At 42.0% G+C, this 18,351-nt stretch overlaps 1 protein-coding gene across 2 annotated transcripts; it reads left to right on the forward strand.

Moving 5' to 3' along the window:
• The first annotated feature begins 984 nt into the window (after positions 1-984).
• si:ch1073-335m2.2 (msx2-interacting protein) lies at positions 985-18,055 on the forward strand. Of its 2 annotated transcripts, XM_006783381.3 has the most exons (15): positions 985-1,224; positions 2,298-2,612; positions 4,915-5,391; positions 5,546-5,700; positions 6,257-6,457; positions 6,605-6,756; positions 6,845-6,970; positions 7,085-7,198; positions 7,288-7,401; positions 7,495-7,595; positions 7,813-14,971; positions 15,278-15,343; positions 15,446-15,640; positions 15,721-15,879; positions 17,000-18,055. In XM_006783381.3, the coding sequence occupies exons 1-15, from the start codon at positions 1,142-1,144 to the stop codon at positions 17,129-17,131; spliced, it is 9,549 nt and encodes a 3,182-aa protein (XP_006783444.2). In that variant the 5' UTR covers positions 985-1,141; the 3' UTR covers positions 17,132-18,055. The 2 variants fall into 2 exon arrangements, with proteins under 2 accessions (XP_006783444.2, XP_006783445.2); XM_006783382.3 differs by lacking the exons at positions 985-1,224; positions 2,298-2,612 and adding an exon at positions 2,621-4,225.
• The last annotated feature ends 296 nt before the right edge of the window (positions 18,056-18,351 follow it).

Raw genomic sequence — 18,351 nt, forward strand, 5'->3', positions numbered from 1 at the left:
AGGTGAAATAGTCAGGCATCAAAATCATGTCATTACTCAAACCATATTTTCTTACTCATCATATAGATTAGATTTATTCTTGATTAGAATTTGATTAGAATTAAGGATGATTAACCATTTAACTCCGTTTTAACATTCTGTATCATTTTTCCCATAAAAAGGCTGGATGTTAAGTCCTTTTAGTCCACTTTTGGACAGAGATGAGCAAGGGGATCGCAATCTGTTTGACACCAGAGCATACCTCCACCTCTCCAGGCTCTCTGCCGCTTGCTACCTGCTCTCACTACGGATCACAATGTTGTCTGCAAACATCATAGTCCACTGAGACTCCTACCAAACCTCTCCATTACCACAGCAAACCAGAAGAGCAGACCCCTGATGTAATCCCAGCCCCACTTTGAACCCATCTGTCACTCCTACAGCACACTGTCCCGCTGTCTTCATACATGTCCAGGACCATCCTCGCATATTCCTCTGCCAGTCCTGACTTCCTCATGCAGTATTTCCTCTGGGCCTTTTACGGTCAAAACAGTAGTTTTATTACGATAAGATATAATAGATTAATTTATTTTTAGCGTTGCCCTTGTTTTCACTAAACATTCAAATAATAACTGGAAAAACACTGACTGCGTGGGACTCACAAGGCGTTGCATTGTAAAGCAGACTGTATTTTTTCACTGCCTTTATCTGTCGGTTTGGCAGAGCGATAGAGCGCTGCAAAGAATGAAACTGGTGATTTTCTATTTCACATAGTAGTTATTACAGAATTCATTTAACTTTAATTCAACAAGTCAGCAACTGTTACAAATTTTTAAATAAACGCGTTAAAGTGATTAAAAATTCTACTTTTCGCTGTTTTAATTAATCTTTTCCACGGCCTGATCCCCCTGGGAGAAAATCGCCCGCTGCCTGCCGTCTGCTTCACAGGGATCGCGGGGACGCGCGTCTCGCAACCAAAATCATCCAGAGCGAGGTTGATGCGCGTCCACGCAAGACAGATCGAGGACGCAGCAGCTAAAGCTAAACGGTTAGCAGGGCCATCGGGCCCGGGTCGTTCATTTTGTTCAGGCGGACCTCCGACCGGCAGGGATTAGAAACGTGCGAGATCATATGTGTGTGGAGGGGGAAAGAGTAGCGCAAGATGGTTCGGGAAACCAGACACCTCTGGGTGGGAAATTTACCCGAACACGTTCGAGAGGAGAAAATCGTGGAGCATTTTAAACGGTAGGTTACGTGTTTTCCAAACAGCGCGCGCTAGCTGTCTCACTAACATTACGAAGGGTAGGCGGCTGCTATCAATGCTAACACAGCTAATGTTAGCATTTTACGTTTTACTAGTATTGCAGTTTCTCGTGTGCTGAATGCACATTATTGGCAGTGTGGTGATGGAAATTGAAGTCATATATGTGAAGCAGAGCCGCTCGGGCCTCAAGGTGAACGATTTATAACATTCCTCGAACTTTTGTGAACGCCAAGGAGCAATTAGCTGGATTCGCTAGCCACCAAGCTTCCACCCAACCAACCATTTTGTGGGAAGTCGAGACGTTTTCACGATGTGTACAAGCCTAACGGCAGCTATCGTTAACCACAGAGTAGCATTAAATGCATTCGGTTAGTTAGCCACTGGAAAAACCTCACACTCTGTTGTTTATCTGGTCGTCAGAGTATTATATACCGATTGCTAATCGAAGGAAATTTACGAGAGCTGCCTCACGCCCGGTCCCATAAGTGTAGCTGCTTAAACTAAGCTAAGTTAGTCAGTGATGTTGGGGTTAATTTGTGAAATTGTAAACCGCAAACCAGGTTTTGCTACCCTTTAGTGCTTAAATGTAAAACAAACCAACACCACAAACTGCCTTCCAGGATTCATAAGAGTTATTTGCAGCTTTGTAGCTAACACTAGGTATCTAATCTCTTGTTACGCGGCGTAAACACTACTTAAGTAGTTGGAAAACAAACATTCCTGCTAATGGGATTTATAGCTGCACACCCCTGGTAGTGGTCTGCTGTTTAAACATGGTGCGTTCTTTTACATATCCTACGTCCTATAGAAATGTCATCAATACTGCTTAGCACTTCCTCTTTATCCAAGTATTCCCAAATGTGATCATTCAGTATAATCAATTGCTAGCACTTTTAAGTTCAGAGAGTTCACCTCTTGATTTGTGGTCTTTGGTTCGTTTTCATAAAGTCCTGCCTTTAAAGTCAGTGCCATTTGCAAGCTTGCTGATTAAAAGCTGGCACATTCTATATTCTTGGCCGGTGTATATGTAATTTCCTCTTTGTCTCCATTTCAGGTATGGCCGTGTGGAGAGTGTTAAAGTTCTGCGAAAGCGCGGTTCAGAGGGGGGTGTTGCAGCCTTTGTGGATTTTGTGGATATCAAAAGTGCACAGAAGGCTCACAATGCTGTCAACAAGATGGGGGACAGAGACCTTCGGACTGACTACAATGAACCCGGGTCAGTCCCAAGTGCTGTTCGGGGCCTGGAAGACAGCTCTCCCTCGAGCAGTCGAGATGTTACAGGATTCTCTAGGGGAACGGTTGGTCCAGTGTTTGGGCCACCTGTGTCCCTTCACTCCAGAGAGGGACGTTATGAACGGAGAATAGATGGGTAAGTGGACACGGCGTCCCCTTCGAATCCAGGGAAATCTAGGTATCACACAGGTGTTAAACCTAAACACATAGTGGGGGGTATCCGTAAGGGATTGATGCCTCAAGGGGTTACACAAAGGTAATCTAGGGATCGTTCCACTTTTCATCCTATTTGACTTGCCTTGCCCATTGGATCTAAGTAAATTAACTACATATTATCATTTGGTAAGGTAACTATATATTGAGAGTTTGACATCTGATGTGGATATTACATCTGTGTGGAATATCCTGGTGAGTTGTGGATTTATTACATTTTGTGGGAGTCTACCTTGGGGAGCTTGCGGATATTTTTTATAATCAACATGGAATCTATCTTTAATTTAAAAAAAATATATATCTGGAATCACGTGAAGCTGGAAGTACATCACTGTTATGATGGATACACGTTTTTTGGAAGTATCTATATAGGTATACACTCACTTGAAGAAATCTTCCATCGTGGGATATCATTTTTTTTTCCTCAAGGCAACGACTAATTGCTGGACTGTTCATTACTTTTCCTTTTTCTTTTTTTGCGCTTTGCACTTGTGGATACAGCCTGTTCTGGATTTAACTTTTGACCGAGTGGATGGAAGAAACCTTACAGTCATCACACATTAGAAGAAAGACTGGTGTAGTTCCAAGGTATCACTGTCATGTTAGGATGAGATTAACTTAATCAAAAACAGGTTTTGTTCCGCATATGGACGCTGCACCGAGAAGATTTCACAAGAACACAAAGGATCCAACCACCTGGCCACCAACAACGTTTGTGGAGCTATTCTTGCTTTTGCCATGAAGACATGAAGAGTGGATAGTTGGGATGTAACCCCCTGGATGTACGCAATATGATACCCTGTGCTGGATGTACTGATGTGGATAGGTGTAGCTGCCATTCATTTGGATTACTCAAGTATGGATGTAGCAGTTTGAGACCTCAATCAGGAAAAAGCACTCCGAGTATCTTAGAGGAAGCTGAAGACATTTTTTAAGTAACATGACACTAAACAAAGATGACATCCACTGATTATGGAGTTGTATCCGGCCCACCAGTCCAGGAGGATATTATTTACTCTGATACTTGTCTGGAGTCTACTAACCTGCGTGATGTTAAATAACTTAACATTAACCCATGGAATATTTTTTTCCCCTGCCACTATAAAACTTTTTAAAAAATTACCGCGAAACGAGACCGATCCCATTGGATGTATTTTTTTCTCTCAGGCTCCAACTTACTGAGTAGTCAACCTGGAATCTGCCGATTACCCTGAAGCTCATCATCTTTTTAAAAAAAGATTTTATTCCATATTTATTTATTGAGGTTTTATGTTCCTATGATTTTTTTTTCCTACATGTTGCAATACTCATAAAGGTCCATTTCTGTGTATTTTTTTTTTCTTCCTTTTTCCATCCAGTGAAGAGAATTAAATAAGCCTAACTGTGGATTATACGTCAACAATCTACTGCCCTGGTGCTCAGTACATGAACATAACATGCAATGCGAGAATACGTGAAGCGTTTTTGCCTAGGTCTCTCACATTCTGACCACCTAGATTTTATTTGGATTAGTTTCGGTAACTTCTTTTCTAAAAGGTTGGTATTTCTCTGCCCTCTGCATACTTTCTTTCCTAATCTTCCTTCGTGCTTTGTTTAATCATAGTTTTGCACTGCTTTTAGGGAAATTCATTACTTAAAAGCTACAAAAGGAAAAAAAAGTAAATTTTATGAAATGTATGTATCTGCTTAGTTTTTTTTTTTTTTTTTGAGTTTTATGACTTGTTATTTCCAGTTCATGCACTGATCCAAACCCTGCATGGCATTTCTCCATACCACATAGATCATTAGAACAAATGTCCACTTGAATACTTGGGAGAAATGTTTTATGTAGATTTGTATTTTCTCCCCATATTCATAATAATTCATGAACAGTCAACCTCTGAAACCTTAGTTTTTATTGCTGTGCCAGTAAAAACAATTGGAGACTAAGAGCAACATATCTTAAATCTGAAATAAAGTTCTGAATGTTTGTGGGCAGCTTTTTTTCCTGTGACTGTTTGTGAATTTACATCATAGATGTATAGATTATTAGATTTGGAGAAGCGTGACAAATGTAATCTGTTTTTTTTTTTTTTTTTTTGTTCAGAGTTTTTACAGACAGTGCCAGTATTTGGGCCATTTATTGCTGTAGTGCATTTTTAAGTGAAATGCTTATTTTCCTTTTTTTTGTTAAGAGTCTGATTAATACTTTTTATTTTCATGTTTGTCCTGTTCTTAATTTACAGTAGCTCAGAAAGCCGTGAACGTGCATATGATCACAGCCCATATGGACATCATGACCGCAGTGGTACTTTTGACAGACAGCGTCACTACAACACCGATTATTACCGCGATCGCTCTGTGTTTACTGCTGCTGGCCCAGGCAGCAGTTCTGTTGGGGGAAGCTTTGAGGCGTCAGACCCACACTTTGATTCTAGAATCCGAGACCCTTTTACTCTTACTAACTCTTCACGACGTGACCTGTACCGAGATGACAGAGGACGGCGTGTCGATCGGACTTACCATCACCGTCGGAGTCGATCGTCTCACTCCTCACAGTCAAGGCATCCCTCCCCTCAGCGGACCACGGGGCAACCCCTCAAAACTCCTCATTCCCCTAAAAAAGCACCTTTGTCCCCTGGGAGAGGCCCGAGGTCTCGATCTCACAGCAGATCTTCAAGCTCTGATTCAGTCAGCAGCACAAGCAGCACAGGCAGTGGCAGGTGGGAATTTTTTTCTTTTTTAATCTACAAATGATGGATGAATATTTGTCCATGGACAAAGCATTGGGATTATTGCTGGACAATTTGTAAATAATCTGTTTACTCAAACTTGTGTAAACAGAAGTGTCTAATCATTTTCCCCTTTCATTGACAGTGATTCAAACAGCAGCTCAAGTGATGGATCGCAGGCTCGTTCTGTTCAGTCATCAGCTACACACGCACCACCTCAGTCCTCTATGGCGCTTGACTCTGAAGAGCCCCGTAGGAGCTTTGGCATTAAAGTGCAAAATCTACCAGTACGCTCAACGGGTGAGTTTTTAATGTTCGTCTACCTCTCAGTGGACCAAGTTAAGTCTTTTCTCTGCTCAATAACCTTGCCATTTCCTTGAATTTGTTATTGCCTCAATGGCATTAGAAAGTACATTTCCTACAGGCAACATGATCTGAAACATGAGTCTCATCAAATTTGCAGGTAGTTAAATGTAGCCATGTTTAAAAACTTAAATTTTTGGCTCTTGTAAAAGGGAGTTTCTGATGGTAAAGATTGGTTGTTTAATGAAATAAAATTACTATTTCCTTTACTGTTTGCTGCAGGGCATTGTATAGATTTGTGGTGACAGAGATTGATCACTTTATTAGTTATTGTTTCATTTACTGCAAGCTGAAGCCACACGTACAGATGTTTTATAATTTTATTTTTAATTACATATTTAGCACGCTCGTGGCATGCAAACCAAACTAAGCTGTGAAATAAAAAAAAAGCCTCTTCCTGTCAACAGATTAAAGTGGGAGTCATTTCTTCTTTAGGTCATTGGGAATTCTGTTGTTTTTAGTAGTGTTGTAGTAATTCTGTTTTCCAATGCAGACACGAGTTTGAAAGATGGACTTTTCCATGAATTCAAGAAACATGGGAAAGTGACTTCAGTTCAGATCCATGGAACATCAGAAGACCGCTATGGGTTGGTATTCTTCAGACAGCAAGAGGATCAAGAAAAAGCCCTTAGTGTCTCCAAAGGAAAGCTGTTTTTCGGCATGCTTATTGAAGTCACTGCCTGGAATGGACCAGGTAGGTTGCAACAAAAGTCACAGAAATTTTTATTTTTTTCTGTTAAATATGGCAGATTTGCAGACACATCAATTCCCTCCACAGGCTTGAACCAAAATTCAAATAGCATGTGAGTAATATTAATGATAAATCCGTTTCTTCCTCCAGAAACAGAAAGTGAAAATGAGTTCAGGCCTTTGGATGGGCGAATAGATGAATTCCATCCAAAGGCCACAAGGACACTGTTTATAGGGAACCTGGAGAAGACCACCAGTTACCAACAGCTTCTTGACATTTTCCAACGCTTTGGTGAAATTGTGGTAAGCATCCATCTGACTTTGAATTACACACGTAAGTTTGTATATTTTACATTTAACATTTTGTATTTGCTCTCTTTTTTGTCTCAAGGACATTGACATCAAGAAAGTAAACGGAGTTCCCCAGTATGCCTTTGTCCAGTATTCTGATATTGCCAGTGTTTGCAAGGCTATAAAGAAGATGGATGGAGAGTATCTGGGAGCCAACAGACTAAAGGTAGTGTTTGTACACTAAGCAATCTTACCATTTCTCATCTGTGTATGTGTATATTTTCAAAATTATAGATTAGAGTGTTTATAATATCTATATTTGTGTCTTGTTTCCTTGCAGCTCGGTTTTGGAAAGAGTATGCCTACAACATGTGTTTGGCTTGATGGGTTGTCAGCCAATATTACAGAGCAATACCTCACGCGGCATTTCTGCCGCTACGGACATGTAGTTAAGGTAAGGTGATGTTTTTCTCTTCCTTAAGATTTGATACTTTTGATTTTAGTACTCCCATAAATCTGATTTTAATTTTTTCTTTTTTGCAGGTGGTGTTTGATAGATTGAAGGGGATGGCTCTCATCTTGTACAACAACACCGACTTTGCTCAGACAGCTGTAAGAGAGACCAAAGGTTGGAAGATTGGTGGCAATAAAATAAAGGTAAAAATCAAGTGAAGGTTTAACTAATAAAATGTAATCCTAATGTTTTTGCCCCCTTTTTAAATCTTTTTGTATTTTATTCACTTATGATAGGTGGATTTTGCAAGTCAAGAGAGTCAGATGGCTTTCTACCGATCCATGCAGGCATCCGGTCAAGATATTAGAGACTTCTATGAAATCCCTCCTGAACGACGGTAAACGACCAGTATTGTTATCTGAATACAGTTGTTGTTTCTGTTTAATGACTTTATTTGCCTTGCCTTTTTTTTAATTAAGCAGATAGAAAATGTTTGCTGCTAGTGAAAGTGGTGTTATTTTGAATCTCTCTTTCATTAGTGACAATATTTCAATTACAAATTAATTATTTAGATTCATTACTTTACACTTTGTGTTCTCTCCTTAACTCTACAGAGAGGATCGCAGAGCTCCGTATCATGAATTTGCAGCAGAAAGGGCTTACTATGAGAATATACGAACCCCTGCCCTCTATACAGAGGACACTCGAAGAGAGTATGCTGCCCGCAGCAGAGACCGGTTTCCTGAACTTGAACATTATCAAGGAGATCATTTTGACCCACGCTATCATGAAGACCCAAGAGACTACAGGGATTACAGAGACCCCTTTGAGCAAGACATCCGGAAGTACACATATATTCAAAGGGAACGAGAAAGGGAGCGAGAACGTTTTGAAGCTGATCGCAGCAGGTGGAGCCCTTCCCATCCAAGGCGACCTATTAGTCCAACAGTATCACCTTCAGCATCTGAGCGGGTTCCTAGAGACTCAGAACGACGAGTTTACAGCCAGTCGTCTGAACGAAGTGACAGCGTGAGTTCAGTGTCACCACCACATTTTGATAAATCTGAAAAGACCCTGCTAGAACATCCCTCCAAGAGCGAGAAGAGCAGTCAGTCAGATCGTTTATCTGGAACTGAGAAACCCAAACGTGCAAAACGGAAAGAGAAAGGCGACAAAGCTGAAAAGATCAAATCAAGAAAAGCAAAGGGGCAATCCCCATCAAATCCACTACCTGAAACAGAGCCTGAGACTGGTTTTGATGGAGGGTCTGGAAGGGGAAGAGGATCAGATCAAGATGTCCATGAAAAACAGAAATGTAAAGGGGATGGCGACCTTCTTACTAGTACTCTGTTAGTAAAAAGTGAACGATCTGACATGAGTAAAAGTGATGGTTCAGACTTGGATGGAAGGAATCGACTCAAGAAACATGTTAAGTCTGAAACTGATGGAAAGGATTCTGCAGTAGATTTGGATCGCCGTGCTGCAAGAAAAAGGCGGTTTGGTGACTCTGGAGCAGGAAGGACTGCTCGTCAGAAGAGAAGCAGGCATGAGGAGGAGGATGGTAATCAGTCTTCTGACTTTGGTGCAAGTACAACATATTTGAAAGAAATAGATATAGATAAATACAAAGATTCCCAGAGGAAAGATTCAAGACCCAAAAATGAAAAAAGTGGAACTCCAAAAGATGGTCAAGAGGACCTTAAAGTACAAAGAGAGAAATCAGAGGGATCTTTAGACCCACTGGAGTCCAAACAACATCTAGGGCACCCTTCCTCCAGACGATTTTCACAAGAGGGTATTGCAGACCAAAACAGTACAAGAGAACCAGACCACCATACTTCTGTAAAAATTGGTCAAAATTCTGAAATTAACAAAAGTGCCAAGAATAAAGAAGACCACATTGACATTGATACCTCTCAAAGTTATCGCAAACAGATGGAGCTAAACAGGCGTTTGCATCAGCAGCAGCAACAGCGCGAGTCTGAGAAAACTGACAAACCAGCTAGTCCCCAAGGAACTGAAACAGAGGACTTAGAGCATCGGAGCCTCGTGCATGAAGTTGGTAAACCCCCTGAGGATGTCACAGATAATTTTCCGTCCCACAAATTAAAGAAACCAGACCAGATTGACTCAGAGTTGGGGATAAAGAGAGAGCGTGTGTACAGGAGCTTTAAACAAAAAAGTGAAGATCTCGACTGGAACACCAGCTCCCCTCCAGGACATTTCTCGAATCGTCCAGATGAGGACTTTGCGGATCCTCCTCAGAAAGAGTTGAGCCGAAATGATGAAAAATCTCACTCAGATCTGGAGCTATTAGTCAAAAGGACACATAACACACAAGTTAACAAGACAGGCACTCCTTTACTCATTGTGGAGGACGAGAAGCAAAAGAGATGGGAAAGCAGAATTAAACAAGGCTTGTTACCTGACCTGAACTTTTCTCGAAATATAAATAAAAACATTCACAATCGCAAACGTTTGGAGTACGCTATTTGTCATGACTTGGAGCCTGGGGAAGTACGATCCGACTCCGAAGAGGACAGAGAGCCCAAACCCCACTCTCCTGTGCCCTCCACATCTATGCCTTTTTCTGAAAGACCAAGAGCTGACAGATTTTCAGACCCTAAACAAGCACAGCTTGAGAAGAATAAATTCTACTCCTTTGCACTTGACCAGACTATCACACCTGACACAAAGGCTCTGCTTGAGCGTGCAAAATCTCTGTCATCTTCCAGAGAAGATAACTGGTCATTTTTAGACTATGATTCTCATTTTGTAAACTTGCGTAACAGAAAAGACACTGAAAAGGTGGAAGCAGCACCAAGACCAACACCTTCCTGGTATATGAAAAAGAAAAAGACTCGAATTGGATCGGAAGATAAACTTGATGACAGGAAAGAGGAACCTAAGCCAGAGGAACAAGAACGCAGGGAGCTATTTGCCTCCCGATTCCTTCACAGCGCGGTCTTTGAGCTGGACTCGAGACGACTTCAGCACCTGGAACGCAAGCACGAGGAACCTGAGCAAAACAGTCAGCAAGCAGCAGGAGATGGTGAACTTGACTCGGGGCCTGTTGTCCTTTTCCATAGTCGTTTTTTGGAACTAACACGACTACAGCAACAGAAAAATAAAACTCAGCAGCTACAGGAGGCAAAAGATGACACTATGCCCACAAATGAAAACAAAGTAGAAAAAGCTCCTGTTCAAGAGCAACAACCTCTGCAGTCACCTGAAACAACAGAAACTACCACAGAGGCAGAAATTAAACCAATCACCCCTGCTGAAAATGTAGTTCCTGAACCCAAACTCGAACCAGCTTCTGTCACTCAAACTGTGATCAAAGATGTTCCTCCACCAGATGACATATGTGTTTTACTAAACCCACCCCACGATCCATGTCCCCCTGTGTCTGTCAAAAAGGAACAAGAAATGGATCAGGAACATGTTGTTTCCATGCAGCACCCACCAATTGAGACGTCAGATTCTCTGCCTGTACCCATTACAGCATCTGAATCCAACTATTCAGCGAATAGAGAGAGACATTCTCCGTCTGAGGGAAAGCTGGATATTGTTATTGAGGACGTAAAACCTACATTCACAGAACTTTGCCACGAGTCTCACAATGAGCTTGTTAGCAATTCTGAACCAGAGCTCGATCCTGAGGCAACACATCCAGAAGTACCTGTAGCCAGTAGTCCAGTACAGCCTAGTCTTGTTGAGCAGTTGGAAGTATTCAAGAAAGAGACTCCATCCACTTGTAAATTAGGATCAGAGAATGAAGGTGACATAAAATCTCAAGCTGGTAAAGTACAGGTACCAGTTGACAGTGAAAGAAATGATGAACCAGTCTTATCTCAGAAAGAAAATAAAACAAAAGAAATAAAAAATAAGAAGTATAAGTCTCTTGCACAAGTTGCTTCTGTTCCTGTAGCATCTGCACCAAGTACTGAGAAACAAGCAACACGCAAAAGTGAGCGCATTGACAGAGAGAAGCTGAAACGTGGCTCATCCCCGAGAGGTGAGTCAAGGTCCACAGGCAAATCTCCAATCCATGGATCAGATCCCGATACCTCTGAGCACAGCATACCAGTAAGCAGAGCAAGACGAAGAAATGTTAATTCAGTCTATGCCACTCGGGTTGAAGATGATACACCAGTTCGTTCCGGAAAGGATGTTGCAGAGTCGCCACGCTCTGCCCGAAAACGTGGTACAGACAAAGATGCCATACAACAAAATACTGAACCAGATCCACCAACTCCAACACATGCAAATAAACGTGGTCGCCCTCCCAAGAATCGCAGGCAAGGTGATGATACTGCAACTGCTAAAGTAGAAAAATCCAAACTGGATGGTAAAGACACGGATTCAAATGAATCAGAAAGTGGTGAACGTATTCCAAGAATGTCAAAAGGGAGAACGCCACCGTATGACACAAAGGGTTCATCAAATCAGATGCCCACATCAGTAGGATCTGGATCAACAAGGAAGGGGGACAAAACTGAGGCAGCTGATGATAATGGTCAGGAAAGTGATTTCACGTATGAAGATACCTCGCCTTTGCAAGAGTCATCAGTTTCAGGTAAAGAAGATCCATCACTGAAAATTGATGAAAAGAAAGAGGAGATGGTCAAACAAGGCATAGAATTGGCCAAAGGTAAAGATGTTCTCCATGAAAAGGTATATGATGACAAATCAAATGGAAAAGAGACAGATGCCTCCAACCTGGAAGAGAAAACCATGTCAGAAAAAGAGAAAACTCTTAGAGGAAAAGCAGGGAATTCCAAGTCACCAGTCCTCAAGAACCTCAAAATCAGACTGCATGCAACAGAGGTGAAAGACCTTCTTCAGTTAGGAGAAGAAGAGCCCGGGACTCCAGAAGACTCGTCAAAAAGGCTTAGACATGGTGACCACAGTGAACAGGTTTTAAAGTGCACAAATGCTAACAAAGGAGGCTCCAGCAATGAAGACAATGAAAATGCAGCTTCAGACCAAAAGGAGCTCCTGGGAACATCAAAAAATGTAATTTCACAGGAGCTGGAACTGGAGCAAGCTGTGGAGAACATTGCTAAACTAACAGATCCAACCTTTCCAACAGAACCAACACCGCCTGTCCCTCATACAGATGTAAAAAGTGACCCAGAGGAAGAAAAAACATCTAATCCTGCCAGTGAGTCAGAACTGATGGCTGCTATTGATTCAATAACCCAGGCACCTCCCGCAAATCTAGATGTAGTCTCAGAACCTGAGATTCAAGACTTGGTTCAGCACATTAAGGAAGATGAAACAAATACATCTTCTGTCCAGGAGGAACCCACTTTCCCAAACACACCCAAAAAGGGCCCCAAGGGAAGACCTAGAACACCTAAACGTTCACCTAAAAGCCAGAAACAATTCAGAAAGGATTTGAAAGATGGACATTCGTTAACTGAGGAACCGGCAACCCCATTAGCAGATAGTACAGCTTCTGATGCAAAGGTTGTTTCTGAGACACCTGCTGCTGCCGCAACTACTGCAGTTATTACTCCTGCTACTTGGAAGACAGAGCCTGAAACCTCAGCAGTCAAAGCTACAGATGTAAACACAGAGACAGAGTCATCTTCAGAAGAACACATCCAGCATTTCAAGTCTGTTTACCCGCAATCCAAGAGTCCAATATGCACAAAGCCACAGCACTTGCCATCTGAATGCAACTCCCCTTCTCTGTCACCACGAGCTAACAACCCAAATGTCAGACCCCCTCAAACAAGCAGAAATCCTGTTTCTCCACCAGACTGGCGCCATCATTCTAAAGATACCAGTGCCTCTTCCTTACCAATCATGCCGTTACCAACCAAGGAAAACCAGCCTTTACCATCAGAGTCTGAAAACAAGGATATTGATCATGGCGCAAGTGACTTGAGACAGATTTTAAAGAAACATACAACTAGTTCACAGACAGGCAGCAGTTCTGTTTCAAGTAATCTGCCAAACCTTCGAGATCAGAACCTATCTGAAAGTAATTCTCAGCTCACAGCCATTGTGTCAAATAAGTCATCACTGTCTGATAGTAAAATATCAGTGCATTCTGCCCCACCTATTGTTAGACCTCCACAAACGACTCCTGAGACAAAGTCTGTGATCTCTGTTATTGCATCCACTGCCACATCTGTTATCAGCCGTATTTGCAATCCTTCTGAGCCTGAGGACAAGGTGAACATGAACATTGTTGACATTCCTATAGCCAAACCAACTTATAGGCCAAGCAAAGATGATGCTGGGTCATATCCTGTGCTGCCTGCTGGTGATGAAGGAGGAAGTGCCACACGCTTCATTATTGAGAGCCCCACTCTTAGCACTGGATCTTGCCCAGGTCTGAGAGTAAATACATCTGAAGGAGTGGTGGTATTGAGCCATTCTGGTCAAAAAACAGAGGGACCCCAGCGAATTAGTGCAAAAATAAGTCAGATCCCATCAGCAACACCAAGTGAGATGGAATCTCAGCAACTGGTATCCATACCCAAGCAGGATTTGTATTCCCAGCCAGGGCTTCAAAAAGGGCCTTCATCACAGATGGATCATGGGCATCCCAGTAAACACCAGTCAGGATTGTCTTCAATCAAACAAGAAAACACTGGTTTGGAAAAGATGGATTCCGCTTACCAATCTGGACCTCAAGGAGTAGTGAAGCGTCTGCCACCAAGCAACCAGCAGGTAATGGGTTACCATCAAGATTACATGCCTTTAAAACATCCAAAGAAAATGGATAGTGCTGACCCTCATGGTACAGAGGGAACCAAACCGCCTTGGACCTCTGCCGTAAGCCCTGCAATAAGCCCCCATTTACCCTCTCCACCTGGAAACCACGTAGGTTTTAGTGATAGAACTCCTTCACATCTCGGTGGGGTCAAGCAGGAACCACGGTCCCCACGCAAGTCAGGGCACCCACACTCTCCATTTGTGTCTTCACCCATTGGTTCCTCATCACCCAAGGGTATTCCAGTTATGTTATCCACTAGCCATCCTGCCATGCAACAGTTTATTGCTGGCGTGCATCATCCCGAGCAGTCAGTTATCATGCCACCTCATAGTGTGCCTGGAGGCTTGGGACGAATGTCTCCACATTGTGTTACTCAGTCAATTCAAGTGGGGCATCTGGTCCAGGGAGATGTCAGAGTCAATACTCCACCTCTTTCTGTGATGAGCTACGGCATGCACAGTGAGTCGCTCAGCTCCTCTTGGTCTAGTGCCATGCAGCCACGGCCTACCTCACCTCAGGCTGTTGGCAGAGACAAGGTTCTCAAAGTAAACCCAGGTTCTTTGAGAAGTCATGAGGGGGGGCTGAAGCTGGAGACTCTGCAGCCCGATCCTCGTGGGAGTTTGCGGAGTAGTGGCCATTTGGACAAAACATACATAGCACAGAGAGACATGCGTGTTCTTTTGCATCAACAGGGGGATCGTTCAACCGCAGACTCTCATTCTGGACACATTCAGGAGACCTCTCTATCTCCAAGAGCACATGCTTTGTCTAAAGGTGTGTCCGATAAGGATATAACAAAGTCTTTAGAGGCAAAGAGGCCCCACTCTCCACTTCCTAAGGATGGAATGATGGGAATCAGACAATCCGGACAAGCAATGGCATCTCCCCACAGGGTTCAGCTGATGCCACCTGGACCTAGTGGTTCATTCACAGACTACCCGGGGATGTACTCAAACCCGAGAGGAATCCATTCTCAAATGCCAGAAGCGTCTGCTGTTGGACTTACCCAGCCGCCAATGAATGTCACACCTGCTGCGGTGAGTGCGCGATGTTTAAAATGCCAGTCAACATAATCAGTATTGACAGATCTGTGTTGGTACAAAGGACGTGTATAACTATCAGTTGGTTAGTGCCTCATAATGGCTGTGGATTACATGGAGAACCTTTAATTTAATATAAGAAAGCAGTTTAACATTGTCATGAACTGCAGGTTTCAGAATAATTCTGAATTAAAATAAGAACTAAAGGAAAGAAAACGGAACCTTAAACGAAAACATTTTTAAAGCGAAGATTAGTTTCAGGATTGTACTGTTGTTCTTAACTGTGTTTTCTTGAATTTGTAGGGTGCGGACCACCAGGCAAAAGATGGCAAGATGACACAGCCTGTTAATATGGTGCAGTTACTCACGGTAAGGCAAATCTCCCCACAGGTTAAACAAGGTGGTTGGTCTGAACAAGAGCTAGCCTCGACTCATTCATTTGTTATTTTTGTTTTTGCCTCATTTAAATAGAAATACCCTATTGTGTGGCAAGGGTTGCTTGCACTTAAAAACGACACAGCTGCAGTCCAGCTGCATTTCGTCTGTGGCAACAAAGCTTTGGCTCATCGATCACTGCCCCTACAAGAAGGAGGTGCACTGCTTAGGATTGTCCAGAGGATGAGACTGGAGGCTTCACAACTGGAGAGTGTAGCCAGAAGAATGACTGTACGTGCGTTTTTTGCTTTACTTCCCTGTTTTAAGCAAGTTTCTGTCTGCTAATAACATGAACCTTTTGCTCTCCACAGGGAGACACCGACTACTGTCTCCTCCTTGCTCTGCCTTGTGGACGAGATCAAGATGACGTCCTGAACCAGACCCAAGCTCTTAAGGCAGCGTTCATCAATTACTTGCAGACAAAGTTGGCTGCTGGTATTATCAACATCCCCAACCCAGGTTCCAATCAGGTGAGTCATCACTGTTTTATTAATTGTCTGTCTGATGTGGCTTATACAACAGTTTAAAGGCTGGTTTATGTGTATTAAACACACAGAAGGGACTTCTCAGCTGCATAGCAGGCCATTGGTTTGTTCTTCCCTATTTTTTTTTTCCTGGAGTATGCGGCACAGAGAAAAAAAACAGGTTTTGATGCTTATAATCTTTTGATCTTCAATACCATTTGATGGCTTCATTTTAAACACAGAACTGGTTCTCCAGGATTGATGGCATACATTTTATTTGGCCAAAGTTCTTGTGGAGTCCTTACCATATAGTAAAGGGTTTAGGCTTCTTTGGAAGTGCATTTGTGTATATGCATAACTCACATGGGACTTTGACAGGCCGTGAAACATATTTATTGTAGGGATCCTTGTCAGACAGAAACTGCCCCACACAGTTCATGTGAATGACTGATCACATGAACTATGCCATACTGTCTTCACCTGGTGCCGTTTGCATATTACCCGTTTTCATATTGTACCCGAAGGAGTTGAAGTGCACAGGTATTCTTTTCATTTCAATAAAGCAGCATCTCTAGCACACACTTCACAAGTCTGACACCCTGTAGTAGTTTTTTTTTTTTTTTTAATCATTGGCTTTTTATTGTATTACAACAACCCTCTATCCTAAAACATTTCATGTTTTTGGGTTGTTTGGGGGTGGGTTAATTTTTTTTGTTTTGTTTTTTTGTACAAAATTTTGCTGAAATGTCCAATAGATTTTTTTTTCTATTAAAGTTTTAAATGACTTTACTCATTCTCTAAGAATTGTATCCTGTGGATCTCTTTGTTCCTTGATCAAATATGACAGCGTCTGTTAAACAATCTATTGTTAAAAAATAGAAATAAATAGATCTTGAAATCCTTACAAGACTGAATAATTTTTGTAAACAAATTTAATTTTAAAAAATAAACTTTTGTGGCCCACTCTCCTGCCTACCTGGGGACTGAGTCCCACGCTCACTCTTTGAGACAGAAAAAATTAAAAACTATTTGACTTCTTTGTTACTGAATGACACTTTTGAATATTAAAAAGTCATGCCCATCTCAGTATTTCCATGTAACTGATATGTGTCTCTGTACTTCCCAGCCCGCCTATGTGCTTCAGATTTTTCCTCCGTGCGAGTTTTCAGAGAGCCACTTATCCCAGCTCGCCCCCGACCTTCTCAACAGGATTTCAAGCATCTCGCCACATCTCATGATAGTCATCACCTCTGTGTGACGTCCACTGCTGGGAGGATGGATCTTCTCGTTGATGAGCCTCAGGAAGCCAGAGGAATATTTTCTTTTTTTTCCTGGACACAGTGGGAATGTGTAGGATAAGTCCTATCAACACATTTTTGTTTTTTCTTTCCTCATCAGTCTTTTTTTTTTTTCTTCTTCTTTTGTTTTTATGTTTTTCCCCCCTCTCTTGTCACTCCTGTCTGGTATATTTGTCCTTCTCAAAAGAACTCAGGGATGGATCAAACCAGAATGAGTCTTACTTGACCATTTCTCTGCTGTATTTCTATTTATTGGAGTTTTATTTTAATATTCGGAGATGCTCTGAAGAAGGAAGGAAGAAAAAAAAAGTCAGGATGGTTGATGAACAACTCTCTGAGGGGCCTGTTTCTTTCATCTGTCCTGATTGATTGTTAATCATTGGTTCAGAAATTAGGATCTTTGAGGTACCTCAGCACCAGATCAGACATTTCAGCATGTAATTTTAAATAATTCTGTACAGACTTCCTCGCCCAGGCCTTTTCTTTAGAGGAAGGAGGATTAACCCTGTAGAAGACTTTTCGTTTAACTCCACCAGCTCTGCTCATGTTCTCACACTACTGAAGCAGTTTACCCCTCTGTCACCTGCCTTTCCATTGAACAAGCTACAGTTTGATTTGGGAGTTTTTGAACATGGGACTTTGTAAATATTTTAAATATTTAAAAGGAATTTAAAAAAAAAACACGGACCCAACATGGACAGCTTAACAGAGGGACTGGTACTCTGGGACGTACCAGAACACAGAGTGTGGAAATGTAGATGGACAGATTCTTAATTTTTGGGTGTAAATACTTGTAACAGAAGAAGGTTGGCAAGCTCTTGTGAGTGGAGTCTGCTAATGGCACTTCATATTTTGTAACTCAAATAAACTCCAGGAAACATGGATATCTAAGATGTGTATTCCCCCCCCCCCCCCCCCCCATGCGCTGCCTTGAAGAGGTTCAGTTTGGTTGAAGTGTTTCACTTTCTTCTAATACTGAAGACCTCAAGAGTTTGTTTTTTTGGGTTCATTTGTACTTTATGACATAAAAACAACCTAAAACTTTAGAAATCGGATGAGTAAATTTGAGGTTTTAATCACAACTCTGAGACTGAAATTGTATTTCCTGTGTTTTTTGGCTGCTTGCACAACTCATCAATATTTTAACACTTCATTTGTCAGTGTTGAGTTGGAAGATAGA

The sequence above is a fragment of the Neolamprologus brichardi genome, chromosome 5 (assembly GCF_056152115.1).
Source record: "Neolamprologus brichardi isolate AB-2024 chromosome 5, ASM5615211v1, whole genome shotgun sequence".
NCBI classification, from domain to species: domain Eukaryota; kingdom Metazoa; phylum Chordata; class Actinopteri; order Cichliformes; family Cichlidae; genus Neolamprologus; species Neolamprologus brichardi.

Excerpts from the sequence above, each read along its gene's own strand:
- si:ch1073-335m2.2 (XM_006783381.3), top strand. The coding sequence starts at position 1,142 with ATGGTTCGGGAAACCAGACACCTCTGGGTGGGAAATTTACCCGAACAC. Across the intron at positions 5,701-6,256 it reads TCTACCAGTACGCTCAACGG|ACACGAGTTTGAAAGATGGA; the intron begins GTGAGTTTTTAA and ends TTTCCAATGCAG. Across the intron at positions 6,971-7,084 it reads TGGGAGCCAACAGACTAAAG|CTCGGTTTTGGAAAGAGTAT; the intron begins GTAGTGTTTGTA and ends GTTTCCTTGCAG.